This window comes from Watersipora subatra, chromosome 9 (genome assembly GCF_963576615.1).
Source record: "Watersipora subatra chromosome 9, tzWatSuba1.1, whole genome shotgun sequence".
NCBI lineage: Eukaryota > Metazoa > Bryozoa > Gymnolaemata > Cheilostomatida > Watersiporidae > Watersipora > Watersipora subatra.
Genome location: NC_088716.1, coordinates 25,993,251 through 26,012,895, shown reverse-complemented (window position 1 = coordinate 26,012,895; position 19,645 = coordinate 25,993,251). Strand labels below are relative to the sequence as shown.

The following is a 19,645-nucleotide window of genomic DNA, read 5'->3' as shown; positions in this document are numbered from 1 at the left end:
GGATCGATAGCAGAAGGATCGACTATTTGACAGCTAAAGAGTCAAATGTTGAATCAGTCGGGAATGGCTAATGGCCGCCCACTTAAGCCTTCCATGTAACAGAGATGAGTCATAATCATGGAAATGCAAATGCATGACTATGAAAGATGGCTCCACGCCATATCACCATGCCTATTATATCAGCTAACATGAATAATGACCTGTAGACATATTACTTTGCAATTTGTAGCACTGATCTGCCTGTTATGTAAGACTACTGCAAAAAGGTGGGAGACTGGCTTATATAATGTGTATTATGTATTTGTAAAAGCTAAAGGGCCGTAGAATTATTGTCAGTTCTGGGAGTGGTTATAGCTGATAGTTATACAAGCTGCCCTATTTTTTACCAAATATCAGTGAGCGAAGTTTGAAATGAAAGCCGAAATTCAACGAAAAAGTAAGTTCGATTTATAAAAACAGAGTCAGTCAGGAATGGTTCAAATAAAATCGGAGACTTTCCTTCGTTTTTTTGTGACGTCATTTTATCGTTGTCGGCCATCTTTATAGACAATTTCATCATTAAAAACACGAAGCTTTTTCAATGAATTTTTGAAAACAATGCTTTTTTTTGAAATTTTTTTTATTATAGTATCAAAACAACACCAAAAAGTACTAGTAAATAAAAGAAAACGATCGTTCTCTACAAATATGGCGGCTTTTTCGTGAATGAGCGCATGTGCAAACGACTTGAGGACGTAAAAAAAAACGATGGATTATTTCAAATGTAAACCAAACAAATACAAATGTATATACATTGATTTACAGGTGTTATAATAGAGGTTTTATGTATAAATGTCAAGGAGAAGAGATTAAGCTGATCCTTAGCCACCACTAGATTTTCTAGAGCATCATTACAAGCCTGTTGCAGACTCTAGCGTTCTGCCTATATATATCACTCCCGGCTCCATCTCAATTAAAATAATGTAAAAATTTCTGGCCCACAGATAGTGACAATATTCGTATTTTTTGTGTAACCTTTGCATGCCTTGTTTTGAAATATTCACCGTGTAATGCGAGCACTAGAAAGTATACGCAGGGTGTTTTAGCTGTGTGAATAATCGAACAATGTGACAGTTTAATATGGAGTTTTCTCCTTTTTTCATAAGTTTTAGCCATAGTTTTGCCTATCATTTTCAAACTTTCTGGTATGTTTGTGAACTTACGCATGTCTCAGCTCCCCACCTCCTTGGTGCAAAGCAGTCAAAGTTATTTTTTCCTAAAGCACTTAGTATCGAAACAAATCAAATGTTCATCACATATCCGCTATTACCAGTGACCGTTTTATTCAGCTTCCAAAATTAACATATTTTAAGTTATCTCGACCTCACTTTGTTGAAACCCTTTTTTGAATGACTATTGCAATTGGCATATTTTCGTTTATATAAAGTTGGAATTAAAATTTACTGAGTTTGTGTGTTTTTAGTTATTAATGTTATATCAACTTAACAATCAAAAAGCTTTACCGAGAGAAAACAAACCTCCTCATAATTGTTCTTGTCAATATTAAAACCTTGAATGCAGTACTTGTAAAGAGGCCTCACTACACCTTGACTTTTTGACCTTGTTCTAGTCAGGCGCTTAGTGTAAATACATTGCAGTAGTCAGGCCACTTGACCTAATTTATGGAGTTCTTTGTTCGATCCATTGAGTTATACAGTAACCTCTCACTTTTCGAGGTTAATCAGGGCTGGCGCCCTCTCCCTCTCAGGATAAATAAAAATCCGTGAAATGGAAAATAATAAAACCGCGAAGTAAGAATTTTTCCTCCTTTTATCAGGTTCGCTAGACAATTTCAAAGGTGGTTAAAAGATGTGAAGAACTTCGCACATTTCATAAGATGTAATAGAAAAATAGCGCACTATGTCTGCTGGCGCAATGATGCTTGCGAAAGTTCTCACTGAGCCAGAGTATGAGAGAGATGTGTTTCATTTTTTCCTTTTAATATTTAGTTTTTAAGCTTTCCAATGAATACGGTATTTATTATTTTTACTCTGAAGCACTGAAGCCGTACAAGACGTACCGCCAATTCGCGAGAGATTACTGTACTGATTTTCCACTATTGACTGTCTGATTAGGAGAAGATCAAACAAAAGACAAGGTAGAAAGTTCAACTGCATCATACCATACTCATGCAATAGATTGATTAAAATGAGCTGCTTTAGTTTTTCCTGTGGCAGGCATAACTGTTTTACCATTTTTACAACCTGCTCCCAGGGTTGTGGCGGCTAGGAGATCTCTGGTCATGCCATAATGAAAGTTTATTTTTCAATTTCAAAAAAAAAGATTTTTTCTTCTCCGACGCCTTCAGTGTACCTCACAGAGCGTCCTGCTGCAAACCTCGTACTTCTGTTTTGTTACACTTGTTTAGTCGCCCCGAGTGTGCTTTTGGTGTGACATCTTAGCCTTTCAGTAGAGTTGTATATACGTCTGACTTAAATGGAGACGTCTCCAGAGTCTTGTTTGCCTTGGACATCGACATGTTATCTTGATTTCTAATGGTCAGATTGGGTTGAGGGTAAGCAAGCCTAGCATAGGTGTTTTAGGCCATGTTCCCATAGATTTTTGGTCAATTTTTTGTTTATAAAGAGCAACCAATGTAAAGGAGGCTTTCTGTTTGATACAATTTCTTTTTAATATTCTGAATAATATGATATAGTATGAATAATAACTAGTATGATAATGAATAATACTGTTTCCTCTCAAGATGCATAGCCTGAAACCACCTGGAGGTAAGATAGAAATTTTATAACCATCACTTTTTTAATTACCCTTAAGGTGGGAAAGCGAGGAAAATATTTGCCAAGTATGCATATTAATTTACTATCAAACTCACACCATGTATCAAGTATTTTGAACCGATTGTTTGTGTAGATGCATAGAGTCTCATGTGTAATAACTATGCGCATAAATATTCTTAAAGATGGTCGAGTGGTGTGGATGGTAGGGTGTTTGGCTGGGAAACCAAATATCCGGATTTGATTCCCATTTGGTGCAATCTGACTGAGTGGTGTGGTGGGAGCATGCTTGACTTTGAATTTGGCACGCGGGTTTGATTCACGTGTGAGGCAATCTTTTCTTTCTAATGCTCCTAGCATGGCTTTGGACAGACGGACAGACGGATGGACACCGCTCTTATTATAGTGAAGATTTGCTGAATGCTTGGCATTGCATGGGTATTAAAACAGCTTACAAACAGTGGCAGGCAATATACAAGTCCCGTTGTCATTGGCTAATTTTTTAGTAAGCTAGTACCCATATTTCTAAGCTTACTAATAAGAGCTGTGAGAGCAAGCTTTAGTGACGTTGCGTGTAATGGATAGTGACGTTGTGTGTAATGCAGAGTCGCAATGCGTATAATAACCCAGATAGTAAGTTTAGCAATATACGCAAGCTTGAGTTACTAGCCAAAGCCTGGTTCCCATATCGATTGCGAGACTCCGGCGGTAACTTGGGCAAAAAAACGTTTGCGACGTTAGGCTCGGCGGGATATGTTCACATATAAGCTGCATCGCTAAACATAATCGCGCAATCAAATAAAGTTTTCAGTTGCCATGCCGTTTCTATAATGGTGACCTTCACCCGTACAGTGCATTTCGGCAAGGTTTTGCCTGCGGTCTTTGCGAAATTTGAACAGCGGTAAACTATTGCGATGCCGCCGGCAACTACCGGCGGTCCTCGGCGGTAACCGGCGCGTAGGTTCCCATTTTATCGCTAATAGCCTGCGGTGCTATCGCGGGTGCTTTGCGACGTATATGGGAACCAGGCTTTAGATTACGCAAACTAGCTAGTTTAGCTATTGGCTAATTAGTCAACTTAGCCAACTTACCTTCCACTGTTTATAAGTTGGTTTTTTATTACCCTATCAACACCAGGCATTCATATAGTCATGTAAAAACTAGTGACTTTTTGTTCACATTTTTTGAATATTTCAACTTGGAAAAGAAACTGTTTTGTTTTTGTGATCATTAAAAACATTTATTTCGTGAATAAATGTGCTTATGTACGTGGAAGGACATGGAATGAGTTTATTATAGCACTAAAAGGCCCGTGTGTTTTAGTTCCAGTACGGCTCACTCTGGACTTCTGCAAGTGTGAGATAAATCACCATTACACAATTATGTCATTTATATGATTGACTATCCTTCGTTTTTTCATGACGTCATTCTATCGTTGTCTGCCATCTTTATAGACAACTTTTATCGTTAAAAACACGAAGCTTCTGCAATTAATTATTGCAAACAATGCTTTTGTTTGCAAATTTTTTATTTTAGTATCAAAACAACATCGAAAAATACTATTATTCAAGAGAATGTCGATCGTTTTCTACAAAGATGGCGGCTTTTTCGTGGACGAGCGCATGTGCAAACAAGGGATGACGTAAAAAAACAACGATGGATATCTCTTTAAATGATGGCGATTTTCAAATCGTGTACCTTGAAAATCGCCATCTAACAATTAAATCACCATATCACCATAGCTCTAGATGCTTATTGGATAAATCTGTCTGCAGCTGGATCAGTCCTTGCATAATAGTTCAATGACATTGTATTTAACCTCCTCTATCTAGATGAGGTGCTTGACTCTTCTCTGTAACTGTACAAGGTATTCCTAGTGATATGTACATTTAGATGTTGACACTAATCACATACTGTTCAAACAGGCCCTCGTGAGAGTCAGTTGCTATCAGCTGATATCGGTCATCGACTAGGCAGCCTTTGTAACAGCGATATCATCATAGCAACCGAACTTAACTTCATGTAGTTAACCTAAGGAACACATTATTTAAGGTTGTGCAAATAGGAGTGTCGTGTTAAAACAGTTGGTTCGTGAAAGCTAAGACATAAATACATTCATGCTTTCAACTCTAAGTATATTTAATGAACGGTATCTATGAGCCACTCCAATTGCCCCGATAGATTGCAGACGACATAATGACTGCCGTTTCAACATTTTGCCCATGTTTGCCTTTTTGACAAAACAAATTTGTATACATTTTACTGTTTTTCAACGGATGTATTTATAATGTAATTCAAATGTGAGAGGTTTGAGCAATCGGAAATGGTGTGCTACTAGGTGAATGCCCGGCATTGCATGGGTAATAAATAAAGTTTTTTCTCAGAAAAGTGATTTTTTAACCAACTTAAACAACATGTACCATTTTAACTGAAAATGTTTTGTTTATCTCTGTGTACTGTGTTTATCTCTGTGTACTGTGTTTATCTCTGTGTACTGTGTTTATCTCTGTGTACTGTGTTTATCTCTGTGTACTGTGTTTATCTCTGTGTACTGTGTTTATCTCTGTGTACTGTGTTTATCTCTGTGTACTGTGCTTATCTCTGTGTACTGTGTTTATCTCTGTGTACTGTGTTTATCTCTGTGTACTGTGTTTATCTCTGTGTACTGTGTTTATCTCTGTGTACTGTGTTTATCTCTGTGTACTGTGTTTATCTCTGTGTACTGTGCTTATCTCTGTGTACTGTGTTTATCTCTGTGTACTGTGTTTATCTCTGTGTACTGTGTTTATCTCTGTGTACTGTGTTTATCTCTGTGTACTGTGTTTATCTCTGTGTACTGTGTTTATCTCTGTGTACTGTGTTTATCTCTGTGTACTGTGTTTATCTCTGTGTACTGTGTATATCTCTGTGTACTGTGTTTATCTCTGTGTACTGTGTATATCTCTGTGTACTGTGTTTATCTCTGTGTACTGTGTTTATCTCTGTGTACTGTGTTTATCTCTGTGTACTGTGTTTATCTCTGTGTACTGTGTTTATCTCTGTGTACTGTGTTTATCTCTGTGTACTGTGTTTATCTCTGTGTACTGTGTTTATCTCTGTGTACTGTGTTTATCTCTGTGTACTGTGTATATCTCTGTGTACTGTGTTTATCTCTGTGTACTGTGTTTATCTCTGTGTACTGTGTTTATCTCTGTGTACTGTGTTTATCTCTGTGTACTGTGTTTATCTCTGTGTACTGTGTTTATCTCTGTGTACTGTGTTTATCTCTGTGTACTGTGTTTATCTCTGTGTACTGTGTTTATCTCTGTGTACTGTGTTTATCTCTGTGTACTGTGTTTATCTCTGTGTACTGTGTTTATCTCTGTGTACTGTGTTTATCTCTGTGTACTGTGTTTATCTCTGTGTACTGTGCTTATCTCTGTGTACTGTGCTTATCTCTGTGTACTGTGTTTATCTCTGTGTACTGTGTTTATCTCTGTGTACTGTGTTTATTTTTGTGTAATTAATACTGTACCAGCTGCAGTGCCCGCTACAGATCTTTTCTAATTGCAATAGTCTTGTTGGCAAGGTGAGTTTAAACATTATTCTTCACATGTGGGTACGCAATTTTCTTCTGGTATGGCTTCACGTATAATGCTAGCTGTAGTGTTGAGCGTGAAGCTATGAAATATTGGCACGTGTAGCAAGTATGTGTATAAGTTATTCCATAGTATAGCCAGTTGAACAGAGTAGTGTGTTGGATAAATGCCAGTCTGCAGAACTAGATCTTGTGAGTTCAAATCTAGTACACTGTGGACTTTTCATTCCTAAAACTTTATCTCTGTAACGGAAACGCAGATAGACAAACAAAAATACAAATATTCGAGATATATACATATATAGATTATTCTATGAGCATTTCATATTTAAACTAGAAAAAAGCACTACTGTACCTGCTTGTTGTTTCTCAAAGTCTATATAGGTGAAGGTCATCGAAAGGAATCATTTAAACATTTTTTGTAGGAAGGGAAACACAGTGAACCAAGCGCTCTCGTCATAGGCTATATTTCTTACATAAGCTAGCTCACAGCTTAAGACGAGATATTATAAAGCCTGTTTCTGCAATCCCTTTTATGACCATACAAAAGCTGATCAATCCTGTTTTGTATAAAACATCTAAAAAGATTAAGACAGCTTAGATAATTTTTTCATACTGTTTTCAAACAAGAAGTGTGACTATTGATGTCATTTTTGGGGAATTGTTTTTCTTCCAAGCGTTTTATCTGCGATCAGGTTTTTGTCAATTTCAGTCTTGACACATTCTAGCTGTCATGTCACCTGAGACAAAAAAAAAATCTCAAACGATAAAAAATATCTATACTTTCGGATGAAATTTTTCTTTAATTTGATGCGAGTGCCCCTTAAAATGAGATAATATTTTGATGTTGTGCACATTCTCATGCATAGAATGATGTTTGATTCTTGGAATCACAAAAAGGTTCTAATTACATACACAGTTGTGAGCTCTTTTAGTATGAAACATCTGTTCATAACGTTGATCTGCCCTTAGTACTATTACTTAAACTTTATGTGCCCCCTGATCAATCCCATTACATGTGCGTATACTTCCTTATCCTAGGGTTGTCTCTATACCAATCCTTTCTTATCTGACATTAATATGCTGATAGTAGCCCTAGAGCAATGCCAGCGCTGCTATCAGTTGAGTCAGCTGTCACCCGAGCTCTGTTTTGTTGTTGAAACAGGTCAGTATGAGGTAGCTGGCTCATCCAAGGCTCTGTGAGCAGTTTTAATAAATACAGGTAGCGCGGCTGGATGAATGGTTTGAGAGCGCATCATGAACAAGGGTCCATTAGTAGCTGAAAGTTTGAATTTCAAAATTAAGTTTCTTCTAACCGTGCAATATTAATACTAATTAATAATAATTACTAAAAATTATATTAATATAACTATATTAATATTTATAATTTCAAAAATATTAATATATAACTATATTAATATTTTTGGAGTTGTGAATGCTTGCCCAAACCTATAGTCTGAGAATCTTTGGGTTTTAAGGTTTATTACGGATGTGTTTTGCTGTTTTACACACTGATCTCTGAAAAAACATAATATAATCATTTTCGCAGATTTCACAGCATGAATATATACCATTGTTCACTATCATCTATGATTCTGCTGTTTATTTTTTTTAGGTTGAGTTGTCCATTAAATGGGCTTCGCGTTTTGAAAAAGCCACCATCTTGATTTTAAACAGATATACATGTCCTATAGAAATTACAATCACTGACATGCTTGCATAAATTGATAACAAATGTGAAGCACTGTTATAGTTATGCAATTGCACCCAATTGTTAAGAAGTTCAACGTTCTTGTAGGGCCATGTTTAGTTTAACAATATGCTACCACCATGTTGCTGAACAGAGTCTCTTATAGAAATTTACCAAATATATTGAAAATATATTGACAATATATTGACAATATATTGACAATATGTTGTCTATATATTGTCAATTGAAGCATAAGTTTTCTTGTAACTGGCTAAAATACGCACATATTTGTTGAAGGCTTAAAAAACAAAAATGCTCTCGACGTATAAAAATAATTGACTCGCTTAAAGTATTAGGAGGTAATCTGAGAGGAGACCCGTGATACTGTGTGAACCAGCCGTCAGGTTGGCCTGTAACAGCTGTATTATTTTATATGGCATAGAGGCATTTCTAATGTAACACGGGGCTATGCGGGTTGTTGTTTTAGCTTGTGTTTGTCGCAATAAGTTAGTCCGAGTATTATTACAACTGCTAAACTCATCCCTTTGATTCTGATTTGAAACAACAGCAAATGTCAGCGGCACTGCAGCTAATAGTCGCTATGACTCTAATCTTCGGCAGTTTCGTGATGGCTGTGATTAACTGTTCATTTTTGAGCTTTTAAGAGCTAGTAATCACATTTCCACATATTTGGCGCCTACAACACAACAGAGTAAGACATGGTGAATCTTTTGATACCAAATAACTTTAATGTAAATTTTGTTGCAAGTCAACTTTTAAGGTCGGTGCTCAAAGTTTCAAGCAAGTTTCAAGTTTCAATCAAGTTTCATGTCGCTAATTATTAACTTATAGCGTACAATTTCATACCTCTTTTCTATCAACGAGTCGGAGTCAATCCGCATCATGTGAATATCTATAGAAACACTTAATTCGCACGGTAATGCAACTTTCGCTCAATTCCATATTTGCATGATGCGATTCATGGAAACATAGTGTTTCTATGTTCTGAAGCGCGCCAATACCGACTCAGAATTATTTTCTCCTCTGATAAGCTCCAGAGACATGGTACTGAGAGCTCCACGTAACAACAGTAAAATTTCCCAACAGTTCCGGATCATTCCACATGTGTTTGTTTGATTCATAGTCCATAGCTAGTGGTGCATCACTGTTAGAGTTTAAATTTTACAGTGTTCCTGTCCTTTTGCCTGTTTTTTTCATGCTTTCAACACTGAAATGTAATTCTCCCCACTCTTTTAAAGCATGTAAATTGACCACTGGATATGGGCATGTGTTAAACAAACCCTCTTATCTAGTGACTCGTGTTGCAGGTCAGCCGTTGCCGATTGGCCGCTGGTATGTCTACGCGTATGGCACTATCGTACTGATCATCTGCCTCGCCGTCTGCATGATAGGAGCCCAGATGTTCGCAAAGACCTCTTCAGTCATTCTTGCGGTGAGACTAACCTCGGTTTTGTCATGACTCTGAGTGGAATGTGTCGAATCAAGCATAGTAATTTTTGAAAATTTTCTTTGGAAAAAAGATGAAGATATAAAAAGGAAACTTTGTATTTTATTGAAGACTCTGTTTTAATTGCTACTGTGGTCAGTCATATTGGTTTGCTATGATAATTTGTAGTTTAAAACCATTTTTATTTGAAAACTAATAAAGAAATGGTGATTACTAAATATGAATAGATTAGTTTCTGGTATTGTAACTTAATAATGATAAACGACCTTGATAGGTTTACAACGAGGTTAAGATGCAATAGACAAACTTTGTCATCTATGAATTTCCTTTGGTTCATCGTGTGGATCAATTGTAATTTATTAAATTTGGTTACATATGATCTTTCTGACCCCGACAGTATGGAATTCTGCAATGTTTAGGTTATTTGACGGACTCCTAAGGTCCGATCTCTGTATTTAATTTCCCAATAAGATTTACGCTTACTGTTATCCTGGTCAGTCCATTGCACTGTGAGAGATCATCAGGTATGCCGACGAAGCACAAAGAATAACTACCGTATCTACATGATTATTCAGAGAATCTGAAAGGCGGTTGGTTGGTTCAGGTCCTAAGGGTAAACGCATAGGGGCGATTTTATCACGGGCGACATGAGGAGTATGGAGATATCACTGCACTTTCTGGCGTGTGCCCAAACTCCCTTGCGTGATTCACCAGAGACCGGTGATGCGGGCACGCTCGCAAGCAGCCGATAACATTCTGTATCACCAGTTTCTTCAAAGTTGTTAATAAATAGATATGAGTAAATAAGGCGCCTTCTAGACATTGACGTAAACAGCCAGCCAGAGCAATCTGAGGAAAAACAGCTAATCGAAATTCACCTCACGTCCTTTAGAACTCTGATTGAGCAAGTCGAGCATTATCGTTCAGCATAAACTTGCTCAGTGCAGATTGGCACCACGCGGCACTATATTACGCTACATATCACCTAGTGTGTTCGCTCCTGTAGAGTGTCGATGTACCATGCTCAATGTCATGAGTTCGAATTCCTCATGATGTGATCTTTTATCCCAAACTCTAATCCTGGCTTCGGACAGACAAACGGACAGACACGTCTCTTGTTATAGCAAAGACTAGCTGAATGGCCGGTGTTGCGCAGGTAATAAAATAATTACCGAAGACGAATAAGATTTTGAGTAACTTACCTCGTAAGCTAGTGGTCTAAATCTTTACTAAAATAATAGCCATGTTTGAAACCAGCTTAATAATTGTTACCTTACGTTACGTAACGATCAACTGTGCTAGTTACTAATCCCAAGCGCTTTAAGCCTGAGTATTTTACCGAATGTAATGAATGTTATCACATTCATTACATTGCTACAGTCACTTGAATGCTCGTACTGTAGATCATACTGTAGTCGTTTAGATTGTCGATCTTCAGACCTAGAGCTTCTGAGATCTATCGATGAGAAGTGAAGTGAACTTTTCTGTGGTAGATTTTAGTCGCTATAATTGGACACACGGACAAACAGCAAACAAAAGACAAACACTGAGATTTATATATACAGTGTACCCTCAGGATACGATTTTGATCTGTTCCAGTGTTGGCATCGTATGGTAAAAAATTGTATGTAGAGGTATAGAGACCATAGTAATTGTATAATGCAAACATCCCATGGTAAAAATCGTCAACATTTTATATACGTACTGTACATATTAAAAATTAGTAATAAAATAGTATGTTAACCTTAGTAACTATAGTTACTTACAGTAACTTTATTGTGTTTAGTGTATTTATTGGTTATGATCTGCATTAAAATGTATTGTTGCAATGTGCTGTGTAGTGCTTACCTTCAAGATAGAGGTATGTATTTAACATAACTTTGAATTCACTTTAAATAAGTTTAATTTACTAAACACAAACAAAGCTAAGCTTTAGTATGCATTTTTATCTATTGTACTGAATTTCAATTTTTTATCACCAAAGTTTTATCACCTATTAGTTTCCCGCTTCGGTTTTAATATAATTTTAACCAGTCTCATTAAAACCTTTTACAACCTCATTCGGTAAGAAGCCTGAACGATTAGATGCTGTTTTCGTAATGAAGTTGATTTTGTTAGCAAGTTAAGAGAAGTTGTCTGATTACTGAATCCCTGTTAAAGGCATCGCAACTCCAATTTTGCTACCGGTTTCAAAGGGAAAACATTACCGTTTTACGGTCTGCAGTTTAGCATAGCCTCGTAAGAATGGAGTCGCACAGCATCTCCGCAGAACTCAGTCGTGTTTTAGAGCCAACCAAAAATGACGAATATACAAGGGCACATAACTTACCATTGCTTGCAAAGAAATTCATTCTCCTTCGCGTTATCGTTGCTTGACCATGTAACATGTACATGTAGGAACAGCTGATTTATCAACGAGTTTGTAAGTTGTCTACCCCTGTGGTCCTTTCAAACTGTTTGCTTTCTTGTAGGTGGTGACGATATGTATTCTCTCGGTGCTAGTCAGTGTTATCGCTGTTTCATCTAGAGAGGTGAACATACCGTGTGCCAATGAAATTGCCTACAAAGGCGTCAACCACACATGTGGTGATAAACTGAGAAGTAACTCATCTAATTCCACTCCCCCCTTCTATCTCACATATAACTACACAGGACTGAGTCTAGATACACTCAATGATAACCTCCTTGGTATGTACGAGCTCTTTTAGTGTTAAAGATAAACTTAAATAAAATTTTAGTAGATTTTATCAGAAAGTACCGGTACTTTTTATTCTTTGTAATCGTTTTTGATGTTTGAGGTGATCGACTGTCAAAATGTTTCAAGATTAAAATCAACAAACTCAATCATAATTAAAACACTCAAATACTTTGTGTATTAAAATTTATATTATGCTAGATGAATGCCCAGTTATATATAAATTAAGATTTATATATATGGATTTTCATGTGTTTATATTAAAACACAATCGTTTTGTCTTCATCTAGACAGATGAAGACAGCCCGGTATATAGACTGGGTTGGTCTGCAGCAAATGCAGGTCAAGTAAGGCAAATTTACCTTTATTTGCACTGTGCCACAAAATGTAATTAAGTTGTTATATAACAAAATTTAATGTCGTATCTTAACACAAAACCATTTTTTGTTAAGGAATAGTTGTATTTGGTATATAATTGTTTTCGAAATGTGTTTGCATATGAAATTTTGTGCAGGTGCTTTTTAAACAGTACAGTATTGCATATGACATTCTGTGCAGGTGCTTGTTAGACATGACAGTATTGCATATGACATAGTGTGCAGGTGCTTTTTAAACAGTATAGTATTTGCATATGACATTCTGTGCAGGTGCTTGTTAGACAGTACACTATTGCATATGATATTCTGTGCAGGAACTTGTTAGACAGTGCAGCATTTGCATATAGCATTTTGTGCGGGTGCTTATTAGACATTACAGTATTGCATATGACATTCTGTGCAGGTGGTTGTTAGACAGTACAGTATAGAGTATACATTTAATTGACAGCGCACTATACGACGGATTATACTACAGCTAATGACCTCAACTTTTTCATTGTCTTTGCTGTTCTCTTCTCTGGTGTAACTGGAATCATGAATGGAGCTAACATGTCTGGTGAGTGGCTACGGACTTGAAGTTTTTTATATATTTAAAGGTTGACTTGCAACAAAATTCACATTACAGTTATTTGGTATCAAAAGCTTCACCATGTCTTACGCTGCTGTGTTGTAGGTGCAAAATATGTGGAAATGTGATTACAAGCTCTTAAAAGCTCAAAAATGAACAGTTGATCGCCGCCATCACGAAACTGCCGTAGATCAGAATCAGTTTATTTCTCTGACATAGTCAATCCATTTGGTTATTGTTTTGACACTTGATGTTCTCACGTGAATTGAAAGGCCAATAAAAGGCTCAATATAAAACTTCTCGAAGCACTAGTTTATGACAAACACTTCGGGTTTTACCGAAGAGCCCTTACCAAATATAGATGCCCGCTAGTTTACAGTTTTGTTTCGGCTTGCTCTAATCGTGTAGTCGTAATCTGGTCATGTGACCCATACTTCCTGCCAAACAGCGCGAATAATTTATACAGCATTTTTCTAGTATCACAAGTGACCTACAGACCCGTCATGTTCACCAGAGGATGGTATGCACTCCTTCAAGCTAGGGTTAAAAATTGAACGAATTTTTACTGTAGGTTTTGAGATATCAGTGCTCAAATTGACAGCATTACAATGAAATGAAAAGAGATGCGAGATGAGATGAAAATGAGATGAAATAGATGCGTAAGAACAATAGACATGGTTTTATTGAATGTTTGAAGTATATTTGTGAAAATATTTTGCCTAAACAGAAGCCATCTTGTTCAAGTACGTCCCACTTGAGCCGTTTTGGAAAGAGATTCTAATCTACGGCGGTCTCGTGTGGCGGCGATTAACTGTTCGTTTTTGAACATTTAAGAGCTTGTAATCACATTTCTACATATTTTGCACCTACAACACAACAGAGTAAGACATGGTGAATCTTATGATACCAAATAACTGCAATGTGAATTTTGTTGCGAGTCAACCTTTAAATAGTTTTTTAGATGTGTAGTTATCTGTTCGTAAACTATGCATCCCTAGCCAAATATTCTTCCAGTCATTCATGTACCTCTCCTTTGTGCCATAGTGCAAGTGCAAATATTTTCAATTCAGTCAAAACTGTTCTGTTAAGATTTTGTGGTTCACACATCTATTAATGGCTTCTGATGCCTGTTGATGTGTGGCGTTTGGATTTCAGTATTACAGTAGTCTCTCACTTTCCACTGTTAATGGGAACCAGTGTCCCCCGCGATAAGTGAAAATTTGCGAAGAAGGAACTAATGTTTTAAAGTATATGTACGAGCCAAAATTTTAGCACCAGAACACTTGAACAGCTTTCTAAACATATTGTATTTATTTCCTATATAATAAGTAAGTAAACTGAAATTATCTTGATTGACTTTCAGGTTATATTTAACTTCAATCCTAGTATTTTAGACCAGAGAATATGGTCGTCTGAATTTGGTCTGAATATTTATACTTGTGATTAACTGGGTTCGTTGTGAGAAGGCAGTCGCACGTTTATAAATGTATTACATGTATATTAACATGTTTTACTTTTTTAATGTTTTTTTAATTGGTTTTATGTTTTTTCACAAAACATTTTCCACTAGGAAGTAGTGAAACTATGGAAGGTGAGCCGTGAAGTAGGGAGGGATCACTGTATGTTAACGGTTATTATTATTATTGTCTTCACAGAATGTATTATTTTGTGTTCTTGAAATATTTGTGGAATTGTAAATGAATAATTTTACAGTTTTCCCTCTTAACTTCTGAAGAAATTATTGCCTCCACTTTTAGTCATTAATATTTACCATGTTTTTTTATAGACAACAGCGAGTAGATTAAGAATAAAAATTGAATCGTTGAGATAACTAGATGCCCTGTGATGCTATATTAATTCTAACAAGAATTGTTGATACATGAAATCATTAAAATATCATTTTTGAATAAGGGGTACGCAATAAAAATTGGTTTAGTCTTAAGTGTATTCTTCAAAATGAAGTTGTCTTTTATATGGCTGATCCGGCACTGACCCAGCACTCCATTGATAGTCAGCAGATGAATTTAATAATGCAATTGTATGGAGTTATCATAGCCTTCAAGCTTTTGTGTGTAAAGGCCTTTAGCCTTTTATTGATGTATAGCTCTTATCAACTTCCAATCGACCCAACTTACTCTCTTTTTATGTACCTCATATGCTTAAGTCAAGGCAGAGACTATTGAAGTTTTTTGTACAATTCTGAATGATGTATTATTGGAATACAAGAGCCTCACATTCAATGCGAAATCACCCTGAAAAAAGTGTAAAACTGTAACTGAAAAAAACTTATTTTTTTCACCTTCATGACCATTTAAAACCTGTTAAAGCCCTCTTAATCTCGTGAAAATCTTTAGCAAATAGTGAAGGTCATCATGGAGGCCATCTTGTGTGGTCTGCTGTGAATGGAAAGCAGTTGGGGCACATATTATTGTGGTTTACAGGGGAACTCAAGAACCCCAGCAAGTCTATACCTAAAGGAACACTGATGGCCGTTTTCTTTACTTTTATTGTCTATGTGGTGCTGACTATTTTTGTGGCAGCTTCAACACCGAGGTAAGTCACTCCTACTTGCTCATGACTGTAGTTCACTCCTAACTGCTTATGACTGTAGGCTGCTCTTGACGGTAGTTCACTCCTAACTGCTCATGATCGGTAAGTTTGACTTGCTCGTATACTAATAACAATTAGCCCGCCACACCGGTGATGCTTTTCAATATTATGATCAGATAGAAAAAGTTGGTCACTTGGAAGGCACAAACCTTCTCCATCTGCAAGTTACCAATAGTATTACTGTCGTGATGAGCCACAATGGAACCTCTTTTTACGAAATTGATTCGTTCCAGACGCCATTTCGCAAGTAGAAACTGATTTAATCATACAATTGCCCTAATCTGTAAACAAATTAGTTAAAGGTTGACTTGTAACAAAATTCACATTACAGTTATTTGGTATCAAGACTCGCCGTGTCTTACTCTGTTGTGTAGTAGGTGCCAAATATGTAGAAATGGGATTACAAGCTCTTAGAAGCTAAAAAACAAACAGTTAATCGCCACCATCACGAGATCGCCGTAGATTAGAATCTCTTTCCAAAACGGCTCAAATGGGATGTAGTTGTACAAGATGGTTTCTGTTTACACTTTCACGCAACCTCATTCGTTGAAATATTTTCACAAATGTGCTCCACGTATTCAATAAAGCCATGTCTATTGTTCTTATGCGTCTATTTCATCATCATTGTAATGCTGTCATCTCAAGCACTGATATCTCAAAACCTACCATAAAAATTCATTCAATTTTTTAACCTTGGCCTGAAGGAGTGCATATCATCCTCTGATGAACATGACGAGCCTGTTGGTCACTTGTGATAGTCGAACAATTCTGCATAAATTATTTGCGCTGTTTGTCAGGAAGTATGGGTCACACGATCAGATTACGACTAGACGATTAGACCAAGCCGAAACAAAATTGTAAATTAGCGAACATCTACATGTATATTTGATATGGGCTTTTCAGTAAAACCCAATGTTTGTCCCAAACTGGTGCTACGAGATGTTTTATATTGAGCCTTTTATTGGCCTTACAATTCACGTGATAACATCACGTGTCAAAACAATAATCAAAATGTTTGAGAACGTCATCAAAACAAAAAGATTCCAAACTACGGCGTTTTCGTGATCGCTGCGATTAACTGTTTGTTTTGGAGCTTTTAAGAGCTTGTAATCACGTTCCCACATATTTTGGACCCACTACGCTGCAGAGTAAGACATGGTGAATCTTTTGATACCAAATAACTGTAATGTGAATTTTGTTGCAAGTCAATCTTTAACCATTACCTGTTGTTATTGCATAACCATCTTTTGTTGTCTCAACTTTACCGATACTCTTTTGAATGTTTTCAAAGGCTGTATTCATTTGTACCCATAGTGTGACTGGAATACTAGTGTGGATTGGGCTGAGACCGTCATAGACATTGGTCTGCATACACAGTTCTGTCACTGCTAGATATTCTTTTATAATAAAGATTGCTTGGCTGTTAAAGTGTTTTGGTTGATTGTTCTTGTTTTAGTTAGACGCAGTTAAAAACATCATATTTTATAAACTCGATCAGAATACTCAAAATCATCAGTGGTTCTCATATTCTGCAGCGTAGCGCTGGAACAAATACATGTAGAGGCTTGAAGTTTATGGTGTTATCTTCTCAATGTAATAATTAATTGGTAGCTGCTAATGAATTTGTTGTATCTGTCTTAAATATGTCATGAGCCATAACTCCAGAAAGATGGTCTCTTAGAATGCCAAATTTGTTTTCACTAAAGTTGCACACCTCGAGTTCTTTCTCACTGCAAATATGTTTGTATTCTATTCAGGGTGTTGCTTCAGAATGACTACAATGTCCTGAAAGACATCAACATTTGGCCGCCTTTTGTCTACATCGGAATATTTGCTGCCACGCTATCGGCAGCACTTGGTAATCTTATTGGTGCCTCTCGTGTTCTAGAAGCGCTTGCTAGAGACGACCTTTTCTGTAAGTATTCTCTGCTGCTTGAGTTGAGTATTGCATGTGATCGTCATGTTGATTGTGTTGTATTGAGGGTCGGAAAGATGTGTCGTTGTTGTTGTTGACCATATGGGATGATTATACTAGACGTGTTAATTGAGGACTCTGGGGCAGCTATACTAGGCATGTTAGTTGAGGACTGTTTGGTTGATTGTATTAGGCGTGTTAGTTGATTATTGTGTGAGTTGGGTGTTTTAGGCACATTAGTTGATGACTGTGGGATGGTTATACTAATCATGTTAGTCACTTTGTAATGATATAAATCACAGAATGACTAAGACGCCTACCATAATAGTTTATAATTGTTATAAATAACTCAAATGGCGTTGCATACTTATCACGCAGGAGTTATCCACTCAGGCTGGATGCGCTTGCCAATGATTTCTCCTTTTCCCTTTATACCAATGTATCATTTTTTCAATATTAACTTTTCTGGTTACAAATTGGCCAATAAAGTTAAACATTAAATAACTTTTTGCTATCCTACTCTATATTTACCAAAGAAAATAATATCATTGCTTATCATTTTCGATCACTTTTTTCCCTGAAAGGAACAACTGCCCTCGGCCCTAGTAGTTAGCCAATAAGTAGGTAGTGCAAAAAGGTGCTCGTCAAACCTCCTGTTATGCGGGGTTAAAAGCTGCTTTCATCTGCAATGCTTGTGCAGAACTTCTGTGCCTGCACTATGGGTGGTCTCACTGTTGAGTGGCCGCTGATTAATGATTAATGATCTCAGTGATTTATTGATTACAGGGATATTCACAAGACCAGCCCGAATCACATCCAAAAGTGGCAATCCTTGGATGGCAGTTATCATCTCCTGGCTCCTTGTACAGGTCAGCCTACTTATGACTTCAGATTTCACACCCCAATATAACCCAGTTATAGTTCAGGTTGTATCTAGCTGGCCACATTATTAGGAAGTTATTCACTCCTGGCTGATAGTGTAATGCCATGCTAACATTTAATAAAAGCTGGGAACTACACATTCTAAACTATACCACTATACAAGCTATACAACTATACAAGCTATACAACTATGCGAGCTATACAACTATACGAGCTATACAACTATACGAGTTATACAACTATACGAGCTATACAACTATACGAGCTATACAACTATACGAGTTATACAACTATACGAGTTATACAACTATACGAGCTATACAACTATACGAGCTATACAACTATACGAGCTATACAACTATACGAGCTATACAACTATACGAGTTATACCACTATACGAGCTATACAACTATACGAGTTATACCACTATACGAGCTATACAACTATACGAGCTATACAACTATACGAGCTATACAACTATACGAGCTATAAAACTATACGAGCTATACCACTATACGAGCTATACAACTATACGAGCTATACAACTATACGAGCTATACCACTATACGAGCTATACAACTATACGAGCTATACAACTATACGAGCTATACAACTATACGAGCTATACAACTATACGAGCTATACAACTATACGAGCTATACAACTATACGAGCTATACAACTATACGAGTTATACAACTATACGAGCTATACAACTATACGAGCTATACAACTATACGAGCTATACAACTATACGAGTTATACAACTATACGAGTTATATAACTATATGAGTTATATAACTATACGAGCTATACAACTATACGAGCTATACAACTGCTGCAATACTCCGTCTTCAACTGTTTTTTTTAAATTAAATAATTCATTTAGTTGTGTTGCAGGCAGTACTCTGTATCGGCTCTATGAATGCTATAGCTCCTATGACAACAGTCTTCTTTCTAATGTCTTACGCCTCTGTCAACATCGCCTGCCTCGCTCTTGATCTAACATCAGCCCCTAACTTCAGGTAACTTCATATCTCTTCTTCTCTACTGTATGTTTGTTCTAACTAACTTGTTGGTCTTTTGCAAA

At 36.7% G+C, this 19,645-nt stretch overlaps 1 protein-coding gene across 1 annotated transcript in view; it reads left to right on the top strand.

Annotated features, from left to right (window-relative positions):
- LOC137404649 (solute carrier family 12 member 9-like) overlaps positions 1 to 19,645 on the top strand; it is a 102,341-nt gene that overhangs the window by 68,314 nt on the left and 14,382 nt on the right. The window contains exons 13-19 of the mRNA XM_068090873.1: positions 9,370 to 9,494; positions 11,981 to 12,197; positions 13,030 to 13,137; positions 15,591 to 15,702; positions 17,517 to 17,674; positions 18,461 to 18,543; positions 19,456 to 19,580. Coding sequence (XP_067946974.1) covers positions 9,370 to 9,494; positions 11,981 to 12,197; positions 13,030 to 13,137; positions 15,591 to 15,702; positions 17,517 to 17,674; positions 18,461 to 18,543; positions 19,456 to 19,580 — 928 coding nt within the window. The remainder of the gene's footprint in view (positions 1 to 9,369; positions 9,495 to 11,980; positions 12,198 to 13,029; positions 13,138 to 15,590; positions 15,703 to 17,516; positions 17,675 to 18,460; positions 18,544 to 19,455; positions 19,581 to 19,645) is intronic.